We start from the raw sequence: 15495 nt of genomic DNA on the forward strand, positions 1-15495 counted from the left end.
GTACAGTGCCTAGTACAAATGTGAGACTAAATATGTCTAGCTTTTTTGTTTTTGCTTGATGGCATCTTATGTAAAAAGAGCATGGCTTTGATTTCATGGATTGTAGGAGAAGTAATTGTTTCTGTTCTCAAGGCAATTTTCATCCCAGGAAAAGTGTTTTTTTTACTTTTTTTTTTTTTGTCATTGTTGTGAATAGAACTAAACATTTTGATGTAAGTATGAAGATATGGTCTCTATTCCTGCTTTAGAAAGAACTAGCATCCATTACAAACTGAAATCTTGAAGTAACTATGACAAGAACATTCTCTTTAACGTGAAAATAGTGGGGAGGAGTCCAGTGGAGACTGGATAGGGGAAGAAAAGTGAAAGTGAACTTTGGAAAGATGTGTTTGGTTTTAGGCAAATTGGGGATATTTGGTAAGTCTCAGCAAAAAAAAATGGGGAAGGAACCATGTACATTCCTCTTTATGGCCTCTTTAAGACAATGTGTTGGGACTACGTCTGGCTAGAAAACTTACAATTCAAACGAGACCTTTGTTGGAAGACAGTTGCATGTAACATGACTTGATGATTTGACCATGGTCTTTTAAAAAATATTTTCGTAAGAAAAATATCAATTCTTTATATATAATGAATGCAATTAATTGTGAACTCTTGTAATGTATTAACTGCTAATGATTTTTTTATGGTATTAGAATTAGCTTCTGTGTGATTTGGAATAAGGTCTAGGAAACGTTAAGAGTCAGTTTCAAGAAATACCGTTTTTCAACTTCTGTTCTTATATTAAAAAAAAATCTCTCACTGACTTAAAACAATATCTTCTCCCACATATCTCTGGTGTTCTGATTAGTGCTTATGAGCAACTTCTGACTTTTCTGATGTCTAAAATCAGACCTGCTCTTAACTTGCCTTACTTTGCATGAGTATGACACTTTTGGCCCATAAAGCTTGCAATTTACTATGTAAATTGTTAATCCGTATTTGTTTCTCTTATTTAGTATTTCCCTGTTGTAAGCCTCATGGTGTTTCATTTGTTTTATCTCAGGGGAAGGCCTTTCAGCCTCCCGCCACTCTTTGCGAAGAGGTCTCTCTGCCTCAAATATTTCCCTGAGAGGAGAAAACCGTTTGTCAGTTCTTCTCAATTACCTTCTTCCCTCTTCAAGAGCTGGAACCCCGGCAACCTCAAGGTGTACAACCCCTGTAACTACCCCTCAAAACACACCACCCTCCAGTCCTACCTGCAGCCACCCGCCAACCACAAGTGTCCAGCCAAGTCCACTTCAGGGCAAGGATATTCCTTCAGTAATTATCCACCCACCTGAGGAGGACTTAGAAGTGCAGGAAAGCCAGGAAGAGAAGACAGAGGAGAATGTTGGCAAAACACCAGGCAACTGTCAAAGTTTAAGCTGTCCACGTGTGATGCTTTCTGCATCAGGATCACTCGCATTGTGATGTTTTTGGCACCTAACTTGGGCACAAGCGATTGTGATAACGGTTACTCCTACCTGCATGTTTTATTTCTTCTCACTTGTGACTGTTTTCTTATTCAGCACTTCTAACTTTTTAGCTTTTCAATGAAAGCTCGCAAAAAAATTGTTTAACCTTCACTGGTATAGTTGAAAAGGAAGATGATTTTAAAATATAACATGTAAGCAAAATATCATAAAATAGTGGCCTTTTTCTTTCACTCACTTACAGACCATGCCAGATTTTGTTTTTATTGTATTTTTGTCAGCGGATAATGTTTTACTTACACAAGTGATTGATATCCAGATCTAGCTACAGCCTAAGTCATAGTGAATTATTAGAGAAAAATGATTAGGAAGAATGCAATAGTGAATCTTACTCATGGGTTAGTTCTGTCATGAAATCTTTGAGCAGGTTTATCTTTCCTTTTATGCTTTTAAAAAACAGAACCGTTATAAATGGTAGTAGTTTGAACTAACTGGCAGATTCAGTTCATCCATACCTGCTTCCAGGTAGCTTTCCAATAGTGAAGTGTTTCAACATCCGACATTGTTTTGTTGTTTGATATGCAACAATAAGGTAATGTTAGTTCAGAACATTTGTAGGGCAGAGCTCAGTAATTTATTAGCTTACTATTATCTTTCTCTGCTTAATATAATACTTGCTTTGCTTTTGGCAAAATTGTCATCTACATAGAGACTTCAGCATTCTCTTGGATAAATCTTGTTTTTTAGAGGCATGACCTTGCATTTAAGCTTTCAAGCTTCTGCTGCATTTTTTTTGTTCCATCAAGAATTTTTTCCTGCCATAATCTAGCTTTAAGGTTTTTCTGCTTTGTTTCTATGTGTATTTAAAACAAACAATAACAAAAGCTGATTTCACCCAAGTCTTTCATCAGGGAAGTTTTTCTTGCTTTCTTTTCTTATTTAGTAATTAGATTGAAAAATTATTGGGACTTCGTTCCACCTGTTCTGCTGCTGTGCAGAAACTATATTTGAAAAATACGATTTGTTTCATTGTTTGGATATATTTAGTCTAAGTATCATTCAGATAGAGTAGGCTATTTTGCAGACATACAATCTTGGGTAGAGACTTCTAACCTTACTTCAGTTCAGAACCGTGAACAAAAACCTCTCTCTGCCTCCCTTAAGGGAAATAAAGAGAATTCACACGAAGACCAACCTCTCTTATGGATGACCTTTCTAAGATAATTAAAAAACAGAAGTAAAGTAACAGATGTAATTAGTTTTCAGTTCTCTTATTTTCTGCTCATCTGACAGGAATGTCAGACCCAAGATCTCAAGAACCCAAGAGGAGGAAAAGAAATGAAGATTGAATACTTGATGCTATTACTATCACTATTGAAGCTTTCCACCAGAATATCCAAGTCACATTCAGGTTGCTTTTTTGTCCCACAAGGGGTTGTTTCTCATAATTGAAAAATCTGAAAGGGATGATTTCCCAGTTAGTCCATAAATAAAGTGTCTTTCCAGAGAAAGATGAAGACCAGTAATGATGGAATATTTTTGCTTTTGTTTGGTTTTCTTCCTGCCCCCAGTTTGTAAATTGAGACATCATCTGAGCACACAGAGATGTTTTCCTTTCAGATGCTTTTGAAGACATTCTCAGACTATGATTTCTGGCCTGTAACTGAACTGTCCTGTGAGACAGGCTCAGAAGGGAACTTTGAAGAGAAAATAATCTTCCTTGTCAGAAAAAAACACTTCTCTAGTTCTGTAAGTTCATTCCATTAGGGATCATGGTCTGTAATTCTGCAGCCTGCATATTTTTTCCACATTTTGATGATTAACTTGAGTTTGCGTCCTCTCAATAAAGTGCTTTAATTTTCTAATAGATGGCTTTCTTCTTTTCAGCATTCTTCTGTCCTTGTGGTAGTCAGTTTTAATTTCTTTACTCATTTGTAAATAGCTGGAAGGATGCTGAAATTCATGCAATTTACTGTAAAAGGCAGGAAGGTAGGCACACTTTCAAACTGACACTTGATTTTTATCAACCAGTCATCAGTTTATAGAAAACGAACCAGGGAAAAGGTTCTCTTTAAAATTCCTTTTTTTTTTTTGTCTTCTATCAAGAACAGCTTTATTTTTTCAGTCTTTGGAACACTCACATAATGAATTATGTAGGATGAGCTGGGAGGGCAACTGTGTCAGAGCTAAAGATGAGCACTTAATTCACTAGCGTCATTAAACTTTTTAAATCTCTGTGAGTAACAGCAAAGGAGCTTGTTACATGAGATCTCTTAATTCACTGCCAATTGTTGTAAGACTTTATAAAATAATGTTCAGAACATCTTTTACAGAAGTCTGCTCAATGAAAATAATTAAGAAGGCTTTTACCTATTTACCTTTATTTTTTAACCCACTGCTTATTAACTGTCATCTGTACAGGCATAATCATGTTGGAATAGTCATGCTTAGGTGTTGAACTCAGAGAATAAGGGTAGTAAGTGATTATTATCAGTTGAGCTAACTGAATGTAGTATTTATAATGTTAACTAATTACTTGTGCATGGTTAGATTTCACAAAGGAAATTATAGCTTATTAACTTCATTTGCTTTTTTGCTTCAGGAAAAACTGACCACACCACTTAAACTTATATAAGATATGGAATTGAAAATTAGTGCTGAAGGCTTGGACTTGCATGTTTTTGATTGATGATGGCACTTTGAAAGAGTTTTTCAGAAATAAATTTGGGGAGCTAATAAAACGAATTCAGTTGTAAATTGAAATGTTAAGTATCGTTAAGTTGCTAAATAGTAAGCGTGGAGGGAAGCAACTGTGCATTAGCCAGAAGGTAGCCAGTGAGGACTTTGGCTTTATTTTGACTGGAGTGATGATTGATCTAAATACAAACTTTCTGTATAAAATACAAGCCTTAGGCTTTAGGCTTTGTTGACTTATTGTTTTGGAAGCATGTTAAAGCAAGCGTAACACACATCTGAAACGTCTAGTTTAGATAGTTAATGCAGAATGTGCTTCTAATGCACATTAATCTGAACAAAGGAAAACTGTAATCCAAAAGATAGGATTTAGGTTTAGTTGTGCATCCTCAGACCAGTTTAAGTGCTACTTATGTGGGGTTGACCATGGTAATGTGAAATGTATATTAGAACGCTTGGGTCACTTTATTTTTGCACCCTTCACTGAACATGCAATTTGGTGTTAGCTTAGCATCTGTGCAAAATTGTTGTGTCTTGGTGTAGGTATCAGAGGGATGCTGTACAATTATTTTCACTGTACATGACTCTTCAGCTAATGTGCTAGAGAGACAATTTAGTACAGTAGTCATCTGGTTGGGTTAATACTAAGAGCTTTGCTGTGCAGATTGAAGTCAGGGTTTGTATGTAGTGTGCTAATTGCTTGTACAGGTTTAGTTAACAAATGGGGTACTGCTTCTTAAAGTTGTAGCCTGAGGCTTGCCTATCTTTTTACAATTGGAATACCTACTCCACAGCAAGGTTGTAGGTAACAGGTGTTTGTTTGGTATTTATGGACTTCTAAATATAGCGGAGATGCTGTCTAACAACTACTGGGTGGTTACAGTTACAATGTCAACATTTGTTACACTTTTCTATACTCAGAGTCTCTCTTACTTTCTAATGACGGCTCTACAAATGGCCATCATATTGCCTAAGGCAGTGTTTATTTTTTATTTATTTTATTTGTATTGTTATTTTGAGAGCATAGTGAATTGTTAATATTGCATTTTTGATACTAATGTAGAGCACTGTGAATAACTTGCACATTTGCTTTAAGTGAGCTGGCACATTTAGTTTTAATAGCGTTGCATTCTTGGTTTTCTTTCAATGCCATTTTGAACTTATCTCCTTTATTTGAATTTAGGGCTGTTAGCATCTCCTCAGTCAGCACCTGGAAATTTGGACAATGGGAAGAGTGGAGATGTTAAAGGTACTGGGACGGGTGGAAGCAGAGAAAACAGCACTGTTGATTTTAGTAAGGTAAGTCATATTAAATGTGTTTGCTTTTAGCCCAAGAGCTATGTAGCAAAAGAATGCATTAGCTCTTACTGCAGTGTTAGTTATATGCAAGTTGTGTGTAGTATCAGAATGTGGCATAGACTATATATGTCAAATATTTTGTAATTCTGTGGAACTCAACTTTTACTTTGGTGGTCGGTGATTGATATTTTGATAATTAATAAATGCAGCCTCTGTACTTTCTCATGTAGAAGGTGGTGTTTTCAGGTCTGCTATAAATGTTTATAAAAACAATTTAATAGATAATGTGGAAGTATGTTCTCCTAGGTGCTTTTATTTGGGGGCAGGCACAGGGCTCTTAAAGCGAATTCATTCTTTGTTTAGAGTTTGCTATAGAGAAGTTACTGTTCATATTAATCACTAGAAGTATATAATATCACATTCTGAATCAAATCTTTTGTACTACTTTAAATTCATTCCATGCCTCTTTGATAATTAAAATTTGCCGGGTAAGTTGCCTTACGGCCATTACTGTAAAAGTCAGTCTGTAACGTCATCTGTATTGTGTAACAGTAAGAAAACTGATTTGCCATGTTAAAGAATTATGCTTAAGCAAAGGAAACTTACACTGTAGTTCTCATCTGATCAAAGCAGGTGCCATTTATTCCTGCTCCTCTGTCACAATTTTTGTGTTTTTGCTTGGCCTGTCCTTCTGTACACCTGCCTTGTCTCCTGTTGGGCAGGAGTCAGTCTCCTGGCACTGTAGTTGTGGCACACTTGGTGTGGGACTCAAGAGGCCATCTGTAAGTTCTCTAGGTGGCAGTGTAATTGGTGCTTGTGCATGTATGAGTGTGGGCAAAAGAGTTCATGTGCTATTCTAAAATTATATGCAGAAATCAAAGCTTAGATCTTTCAAATGTCATTTTTTTGTGGATGAAATGTAAACATACAAATACTTTTTCAAAATTACAACTTCCTAATATATTTCAAATATGTAACTGTGAAATAACTAACTGCATTCCAGAAACTATGAGTAATTACATGAACTCTTGTAGTTAATTATGCTTAATTTGTTAAGTATGTCCTATCAGGAAATGTTTTCATCAGTAATCTTAGAAAGGTGGTTATGCAGTCTGAAGTCTTATAGAATATAGTAGGAAGTAGTAATTGTACCTTATACAAAACAATTCATTAATACAAAACAATTCATTATTAATGGCTGGCGGGCTGATATGCATATGTCTGTCTTTTCCATATTTTAAAATATTTCTTTTGCTTTTGTATTTTTCTTTGTAGCTTATATGTCTAGTAAATAGTGGTAAGCTAAAAATTATGTTACAGAGTTTATGTTAATAAATGCAAGAAAGTAAACATCTGTTTAATTTTCATGTGACTAGGTTGATATGAACTTCATGAGGAAAATTCCTTCAGGAGCAGAAGCATCAAATGTGTTAGTGGGAGAAGTGGATTTTTTAGAAAGACCTATTATTGCTTTTGTGAGGCTCTCTCCTGCTGTGCTTCTCTCAGGCCTCACAGAGGTTCCGGTACCTACACGGTAAATAAATACCTGGAAAGTCTGGCTTTACTTTTTACATGAGTAAACTTGCACTACAAGTTAATAACATTTAAGATATCGAGTAGAATACATACAAAATCTCAGGCTATCCTTTTTGAGAATCTGGTCTTATCTCTAACACTGTAACTAGTTGTTAACTTAAGATTTTAGCAGCTCTAGTGGAAAAAAATTAAGTACTCATTTTCTGTGCATATTGATGCATTGTTGCATAGAGCAGTATAATGTTTGAGAAAAATCTGTAAGTATACAGGTTTATTCATTTATTTATTTATTTTAAAAATTGTCCAAGTACATGTTTGTCTTCACTGTTTTCATGGAATATAGTAAAAAGATTTACTGAAGCTTACCGTTTTTTTTTCTTATATCCTTTCGAACTTTTAAGCAGTAGCCCTGTTTAAAATAAATAATCCTGCTAGTGATGGTCTGATTACTGTGACTGGAAATGGAGCTTATTTGGTATGTGTGGTGTGTATCACCCCCAGATTAGATTTCCCTCATAAAATGTCACTTTCAACTTTTTAGGTAGATGTAGTCCAAAATGTAGAATCCCTTCCTTTCCACTGACTCAGGACCCAGGATATGACTGAGTTATGTCTCAAGTGTTGCTTGAAATACATTTGAGAGTCCATTTTATGGTGCATCTTTTAAGAAATAGAGAGGAATTTGACTCCCATTTAGGAGGAGATCATCAGGAAAGCTAGAACTAAAGCTCTGAGGACATGGCTGTGGGCTCTTTGCCAGTGGGAATGGCAGAATAAATATTCATTGGACTGTAGTCTGTGGATTTTTACTCTTATTTTTATGTGTGTATGTATATATATATATATATATATATATATATATATATATAATATATATATATATATATACTCATCTTCTTACAGTAAATATGTACATTCAACCTTTTGCAATTAATATTTATTTATTTATTTATTGTAAGAAGTTGAAAGCTTATAATTGAGGCTTCAAAGTAAATTTTGTTCTATATTTGAGTTTCAGTATTGACTTTGTAGTCTTTCCTTGGTTTTGTGGCAGTCTATAAGATCTGAAATGGTAAAGAAGACATTTCTGTTTCACTAGCAGATTTTCTTGAAACATTAGTTTGAACGAAACCTCTGAGCATATTCACATGAGTCATCTCAATTTGTGTTGGCTGATTTCTCTACAGGTTTTTGTTTTTATTGCTGGGACCAGCAGGCAAAGCTCCACAGTATCATGAAATTGGAAGATCAATAGCAACACTTATGACAGATGATGTGGGTGATGTATTTTAAACATCTGTAGTTAAAGACTCAGGCACTGTCAATAAACATAGTAGGGGGTGGAGTTTTAAAGAGAGGAAGTCAAACTGGTTAAATGAAGAATAGTAAAAAATTGTGTCAGTGAACGGCAGTAAAATGCTTTTTTCCTCCTGCTTTTCTTGTAGAATTGCTTAATGTGTTTCAGGAAAGTTGTCTTCAGTTTTATTAATGTATTTTATTTTCATATTAAAAATAATGCTATTAAATAGAACTACATCTGATAAGAGTGCTGTTACCAATCTTTAAGACAAAATTTGAGTGCATTCATTTGAGTCATAACGGGTATTTTTTTTCAAAGCAAGATTGAATAATTAATATGAGAGTTTTACTAGGAATTTGTAGCCACATGCTTTGAGCCCTGATGGACAGTTTTAAAGTGCACAGGAGAGTCAGGACTCAATCTTACTGAGCAAAATCAGGATGTTTTAGTTCTCATTTTGCATTGAGCGCCATCTACTGAATTGAGCAACATTAAAGCTAAATATTCCTAATAATTCTTCACTTTCAAAAAAAATTAAGTTTGGAAATTTAAGCCAGGCTGGTCATTTTACAGTGGGCAACTAGTCCATAATACAGTGTTTGTTGAGCATGCTTTAGTTGCAGCTTCTGATTTTTATGTGGCCTGATATTCAGGAATATTGTAGATCACTGAAAAAATATTGAGTAGCTAAAAAAGACATAGAGCACCTAAAAAGGCTTTAATATATCTAATTTACTGTTGGAAATCTTAATGGTTTGGTCTGTGGAAATAAATCTGTGCTTCAGTATGTGCGGATACAATTTAGGATCGTCTTCTGCAAACAGTTTTTAATAGCAAAACTAGCATTTCTTTTCTCCATGTAAAGTAGGGAGTTTGTCTTTAGCAGCCTGTGAAACAGTATAGATTAGGTGAGGTTTGGTTGTTTATTTTTAGAACAGTAAAAAAATTGGCTACTTGTGCCTCTGAGGAGGATTTTAAGGATGAATTAAGCTGGAAGATTTACAAATAAAATTCTGAAGAAAAATTTGTGGTTTTGTTTTAAAGCTTGTTAATACATTTTTGGTTGTTAGGTTTTTTTGCTTTGTCCTTATTTAGCTCAGTACAGTGAAGTGACTGCAGGGCATAATTTTAGGGCAATTTGGCACTAATTTGATGTACTGAATATTGAATGTTATTATTTTAATATCAGAAATTTTTGTTTTGAGGATGAAACATTGTCCTTAATGTAAAAGTATGCACATCTTACTACTGAGGATGCTTTAGAAATTCCCCCTCTTTTTTTATTAAGTGTTCCTTAAAAGTGTTTCTTCTCATTCAGAGAGTAAAAGAAATAAAAGATGATAGTTGGATGCTTTCTCTCCGTAGGTTTTCCATGATGTTGCCTATAAAGCTAAAGACAGAAATGATTTATTATCAGGAATTGATGAATTTTTAGACCAAGTGACAGTACTACCTCCAGGAGAATGGGATCCATCTATACGAATTGAGCCACCAAAAAGTGTTCCTTCTCAGGCAAGTAAATAAATAAAATGGGGAAAAAGGGTCAGTTTCTGATACTAGCTGGAGGCTTCTGCTCTGGAAATGATTGAGGGGAAAGCAGCTGTGATTTCTAGGCCACATGGCTGAGCCTTTACTGTGTTTTGAAAGGGCAGACTTTGTTTCATCATATCTCAGGGGAGATAATTGTTGTAGGAAGGGAAGATTTGCACCATTGTGTAAGACGTTAGTAAGATCTTTTTGGGACTTGTGTACAGCTCTGGTCATCTGTATTTAATAAATAGTGGGTTTGGCAAATGAAGAACTGATGACCAGCTGGAAATAGGAAAAAGATTTGGAAGATGTGGAGTTTCTCAATACTGTATTTAAAATACTGTATTTAAAATGCTTTTATTTCAAAGGCAGTCTTCTTCAAGTATGTTTGTGTTGGGTTTTGTTGTTGTAGGAGAAAAGGAAGATACCTAAGTTTCCAAATGGATCTACTCCTACAGGAGAGACTCTCAAAGAAGAAGGTCATCATGCTGGACCTGAACTTGAGAGAACTGGAAGGTGTGTTCTCTTCCCTAAATACTAGCTACCACAAAGAAATAGAAGTGATAAATCTTCACAGCCTTTAATGATGAGATTTGACAGAAAAAAATATAGTATGCATCCATTTTCCTTTTCAAGTGTTGCGTTCTTGCCTATAAATGGAAATATGCTTGAAGCTTTTTCAAGCCTGTGGCAATGTTTCTCAACACGTTTGTGAAGGATTTCATATAAGATGCTGCCTAATTTAACTGAATTTTAAGCATTGATTTTTTTTTTTTAAACTTAAAATAATCGAGAGCATGCTATTATCATAATCACAGTAGGAATATACAGTTTTAAATATTGGGCTAGGTACTAAAAATTTCCATTAATGCAAATGTGTTTTATTGAACATGTGTGAAGTCAAACAACAAGAAATTTAAAGTGGTGGAAAAAGATACTGTTCTGATTACGTTTCTTTTAAATCTGAAATAAAATGGAAGAAATTTTTGGGTTCTACTATTCTCTATTAGTTTGGAAGTACTTCCCCCCAAAAATTGTGAATGCTGGAAATACATCTGGATAAGACTTCACCTCATGTCATATGAGTAATTGTACTAACTGAAATGATCTGGAAAAGATGTGAAAAGTCGTTATCCTCAAAATGATAAACTTCCCAATAATTTGCATCTTTCTCCTACCATTGCAAGAAGAACCATTTTGGCTTCATTATACTCATTTCTTTCCTTTTTGTGTACAGTATATGGAGCTGAATGATTTCTATTCACAGAATTATCTCTAGTTAAAACTATTGTGATTTACAAAAGCCTTAAAAAAAGTAGAATTCCTAAAAAAGAAAAATAAGTTCAGTTTTTTGAGGATATAAATTTTACTATTTTTTCTTGGATTAAAAAAAAAAAAAAAGCAAAATGCCCTTTTGATTTCTTGCTATTAACTTTCTCAGTTCCGCTAATGTTTTGTTTTTAAATTTGTTTTTGTATTTGTACCATCTAGAAATACCTCCATACTCCCAAATTTCTTGCTGTTGAATAAATTCAGGTTTATTATCTTTATAACTTAACCATACTTACGTAGAGAATTTGGATCAAAAACAGCTACATCTACCAATTGGAGTATTGATATTGAAATGTATCAATGCAGTGGTCTTGGTTGAGATTTAGCATCTAATTCCTGTTTCTTGTTCTGAGGATCATAAACCAGGTTAACCGTTAAACATTACATAGGTAAAGATATTTGTAAAGATAACTTTTCAGTATCTAGCCCATTATATGCATACCTAGCCAGCTTTTAAAAATGCGGATGACCTGTTTGATTATATTTTGGAAAAATACTGAATTGGAATAGATAAGATTATCATGTATATTTAATCTGTATTATGATTTAATCTGGATTATGAAAGTGCTAATTTGTGCTGGCAATAGGCACTGGCAGTCTTGTGTAGCCCATAGCTTTGAACTAGCTAGAATCCTTTAGTGTACAGTTTGACGAGTTTCATCTCACCTATTTAGGCTTTTTGGTGGTTTGATACTTGACATCCAAAGGAAAGCACCTTTTTTCTTGAGTGACTTCAAGGATGCATTAAGCCTGCAGTGCCTGGCCTCGATTCTTTTCCTATACTGTGCCTGTATGTCTCCTGTAATCACTTTTGGAGGGCTCCTGGGAGAAGCTACACAAGGCAGAATAGTGAGTACAAAAAAAAATGGTAGTGGCCAGGCTTTTAGACCTTCAGAGGCAAGTCACTGTGTGCATTTGTCTCGTTTACTTACACCTGTATTTGAAGAATTTACCCACAGCACTTGATTAGCCTGCCCCAAAGCAGATCTTCCCCAAAAGGTAATTGCTGTGGAAAATGTGGGGAACCCATGTGAACAGGAGAAGATGCACAGTGGAGGTAAAATAAAATTATGAAATAAAATTAAAAAATGTTTATCCTGCCTTATTGGATGAGTATCTTCATGAATTGAGAAAAGGCATTGCCTTCTTTTTGTCTACTTCAATAAAATTAATGAATAGCAGTAAAGGTGCACCATCCCACTAGGCCTACTTTAGGCAAAGTTAGAGGCTCAAGGTGGATAGCCCAGAATCTGTACTGGCCTTGAGTAGTAGGCCTATGAGGATGATAATGCCTACAGTATTATGGGTAGCAGTCAATTCTGTTTTTAAGCAACGGACAGGGGATGTGTTTACTTTCACTTGTGGTATGTTATCGATAAAAATAAAAGAGAGAACTTCAAAGAGCGGAAAATACTCTTTACTGGAAGTGACTTGGATATTAACCATAAATTTCTGGTACTGCTACATTTGGTAGTATACCAAATTATACATTTGGTAGTAACACCAACACCTTTTTAACTGAAGTGTCTGGTTGTACTTTAGGTTTTGAAATGAGGAAAGAGTACTTCAATCAGCAATGTTAATAACTTATAGTTTATGTTAAACAGCATGTGAGTAAACTAGTCTGAAGTGTATTTTCTGTTTCTAAATCTATTGCAAAGATTGTCCTTTTGGGGAAAGGAAAGGATAAATTCAGAAATGTCCCTTTACAAATTTAAAATTCTGGTAAAGCTTACAATGCTATAAAATTCTTCACAGTACTTAGACCAAATTTCAAACTTGTACTCGATTAAAATTTAGTTAACTTCTATAACTTTCAAGTAATGCTGCTTACTTGAATGTTTGTTTATTGATGTATTTCTCCAAGCTGATAGTGCACAGAAAAAAAAATGTAATTTACTTCTGTAGTTGTTGTTTCTGCCACTGTAAATGTAGGGATGGATTTTCTTGTGATTATCTAAATGTTGATGTAATTTATGAATGTACCTCATAATAGTTATGAATATATTCTCCTTTTAAAACTTGATTCTTAAATACCTTCTTTCTTTTAGCTAACTGGAATTGTTTGCGGGTTTGTTCCTGCCTTCAGATACTTGGTGTGCATCACTGAATATAAAACTTAGTAACTGCACACACATGTTCAAGCACAGTAGCTGACACTGTAAGGTACACAGTTTGTGTTTGAAACCTTTCCTCACATTCCCAGAGGTCATCACCTCCACAGTACTCCTCTCCCTGCCACCTTGACTGACAGCCCCCAGGTTAATGCATTGACTATGCCAAAGGCAGTAATTCAGAGGCAATAGCTAAATAAGAGACTGTATTTATATATATGTTTTTCTAGTGTAATGAAAAAAGGATGCATGCTTTTTCATTTTTAATAGCCCTAGTTCAGCAAACTCCTTTGACCTAGTTTAGATGCTTTTCTGAACTGGGCTGAAGTCTGCATAATTTTTGTTTTCTTAAACTCACGTACATACAAAATAGCAAATGCATGGAAATTCCGCAATAAAGCCTTTAATTTGTAATTAATGACTTGTAATAGTTCTAAGTGATAAGAGTTAGATATTTTAAAACAGCATTGTTTTAGGTGCTAGCAGGCCTTGCCCTTCTCTTGAGGTGCATTACAACATTTTCTGCTAATAATGAATATTGTGATAAAACATGCAAATGAAGAACTGAAATACATATCTTTCTTCAGTTAAAAGAAATGCATTACCAGGTGGGACATTGGTTTACAGCTCATCTATTTATGGTGTCATGTATACAGAAACCAATATCGCTCAGTAATTTTCCCTGCACCACCTTGTCAGTTTTGTTTTGTTGTTTTGTTTTGTAATGCTTGGCTGACTGATGCAGGTTTGATGCAGCACACTGTGTCATGTTTTAGTACAGGTGTGTTCTAATATGTATATATATTTACATTCATATATATATTTTTTTTTTACAGACAGAGAACTTTTCCCATACACTACATGTTGAGTAATTTTGTTTTTCAGTTGATAGTACTTGTTGCTATGTTTTTCCTCCTTAGTAAGCAGGACTAGTAACTTGTTCTCCTGGTTTTGGATGGCTTTATATTTCTCAAGAATGAAGCTTTCCAAACCTTTTGTCCTTGGTATTGTTACTGCAAAAAAGTGTTAACAGTGTCTCAAACATTAATATTAATTGTAATATTTTTACATCATGTCTTGTTTCTATGTAAATGCATCTTAAAAGTGTATTTATACAGATGTGATACTACATGCTAACCTGAAAGGCAGCATAGTTAAAGCGGTTTCTTTTCCCCTGAACAGAGTGCAATAGAATCTCTCTTTGGAGCCTCGTTAACTGGGATTGCCTATTCACTCTTTGCTGGGCAACCTCTTACTATTTTGGGGAGTACCGGACCAGTTCTAGTATTTGAAAAAATATTATTTAAATTTTGCAGGTAAGTAGTGACATTGGCATTACCTTGATGAACTGTGTAACTTAAGAGACTGTTGCATAGCTGTAACTGAAAGGAAGTGTTTTGAAAGTAGGTGACCGTGAAGGTGTAAAGGCAGCAGCAAAAAACTGAGCAGTGCATGTGGTTTGGCAAAGCTGTGAGGCACTTTGTGAGAAAATCAGTGGTGAAGGGGGTGGGACTTTGTCAGAACTTTTTTTTTTTTGTGTATGTGGATGTTGGCTTAGATTCTGGAATGGTAGATGGGGATTGATCTGCCCTTGGGGAAGAACTGTCCAAGTAGTTCTGGAGAGAACATCCTCATGATGCTTCCTGGGAAAGGTAGTTGTACCCTCAGTCTTAGAGATACTCTGCAGTGTTGTTCAGCACCAGGGGAAGATAAAAGTTTCAGCTTTCTTCAGAACCAGCATCAGAGATGAGAAAAGTTGTGAACACCTGCAGAGCTTGGCCTCAGTATCCATTTTCAAATAGAATACGATAAGTGATTTTAGATTCAGTTAATTATATCATTTTAATTTCTTTTATACAGGGATTACGGGCTTTCCTACCTCTCCCTACGTACTAGCATTGGTCTATGGACTGCATTTTTATGCATAGTGCTTGTAGCAACAGATGCCAGCAGCCTTGTCTGTTACATCACTCGATTTACTGAGGAAGCTTTTGCAGCACTTATATGCATCATATTTATTTATGAAGCACTGGAAAAGCTTTTTCATTTGGGAGAAGTGTATGCCTTCAATATGCACAATAATTTGGACAGACTGACTTTGTATTCGTAAGTATCAGTTCATATCTGGTGGTACAATATGTAAGGAAAGTGTGTATAGTATAGTGGCATATCATTTATGAAACTGCAGTGTGTGCCTCTTAGTGGTAGGGTAAGAGGAATGCTGGGGGTGGCAGGA

At 35.0% G+C, this 15495-nt stretch overlaps 1 protein-coding gene across 1 annotated transcript in view; it reads left to right on the plus strand.

The window, feature by feature from the left end:
* Positions 1-15495, plus strand: part of SLC4A7 (solute carrier family 4 member 7) — a 76627-nt gene that overhangs the window by 48085 nt on the left and 13047 nt on the right. The window contains exons 7-15 of the mRNA XM_065753697.1: positions 1046-1387; positions 5332-5447; positions 6824-6981; positions 8171-8258; positions 9649-9795; positions 10226-10329; positions 11820-11994; positions 14442-14575; positions 15120-15365. Coding sequence (XP_065609769.1) covers positions 1046-1387; positions 5332-5447; positions 6824-6981; positions 8171-8258; positions 9649-9795; positions 10226-10329; positions 11820-11994; positions 14442-14575; positions 15120-15365 — 1510 coding nt within the window. The remainder of the gene's footprint in view (positions 1-1045; positions 1388-5331; positions 5448-6823; positions 6982-8170; positions 8259-9648; positions 9796-10225; positions 10330-11819; positions 11995-14441; positions 14576-15119; positions 15366-15495) is intronic.

The sequence above is a fragment of the Cyrtonyx montezumae genome, unplaced genomic scaffold (genome assembly GCF_038088225.1).
Source record: "Cyrtonyx montezumae isolate F1298 unplaced genomic scaffold, pur_monq_1.0 scaffold_8, whole genome shotgun sequence".
Classification (NCBI taxonomy): Eukaryota; Metazoa; Chordata; class Aves; order Galliformes; family Odontophoridae; genus Cyrtonyx; species Cyrtonyx montezumae.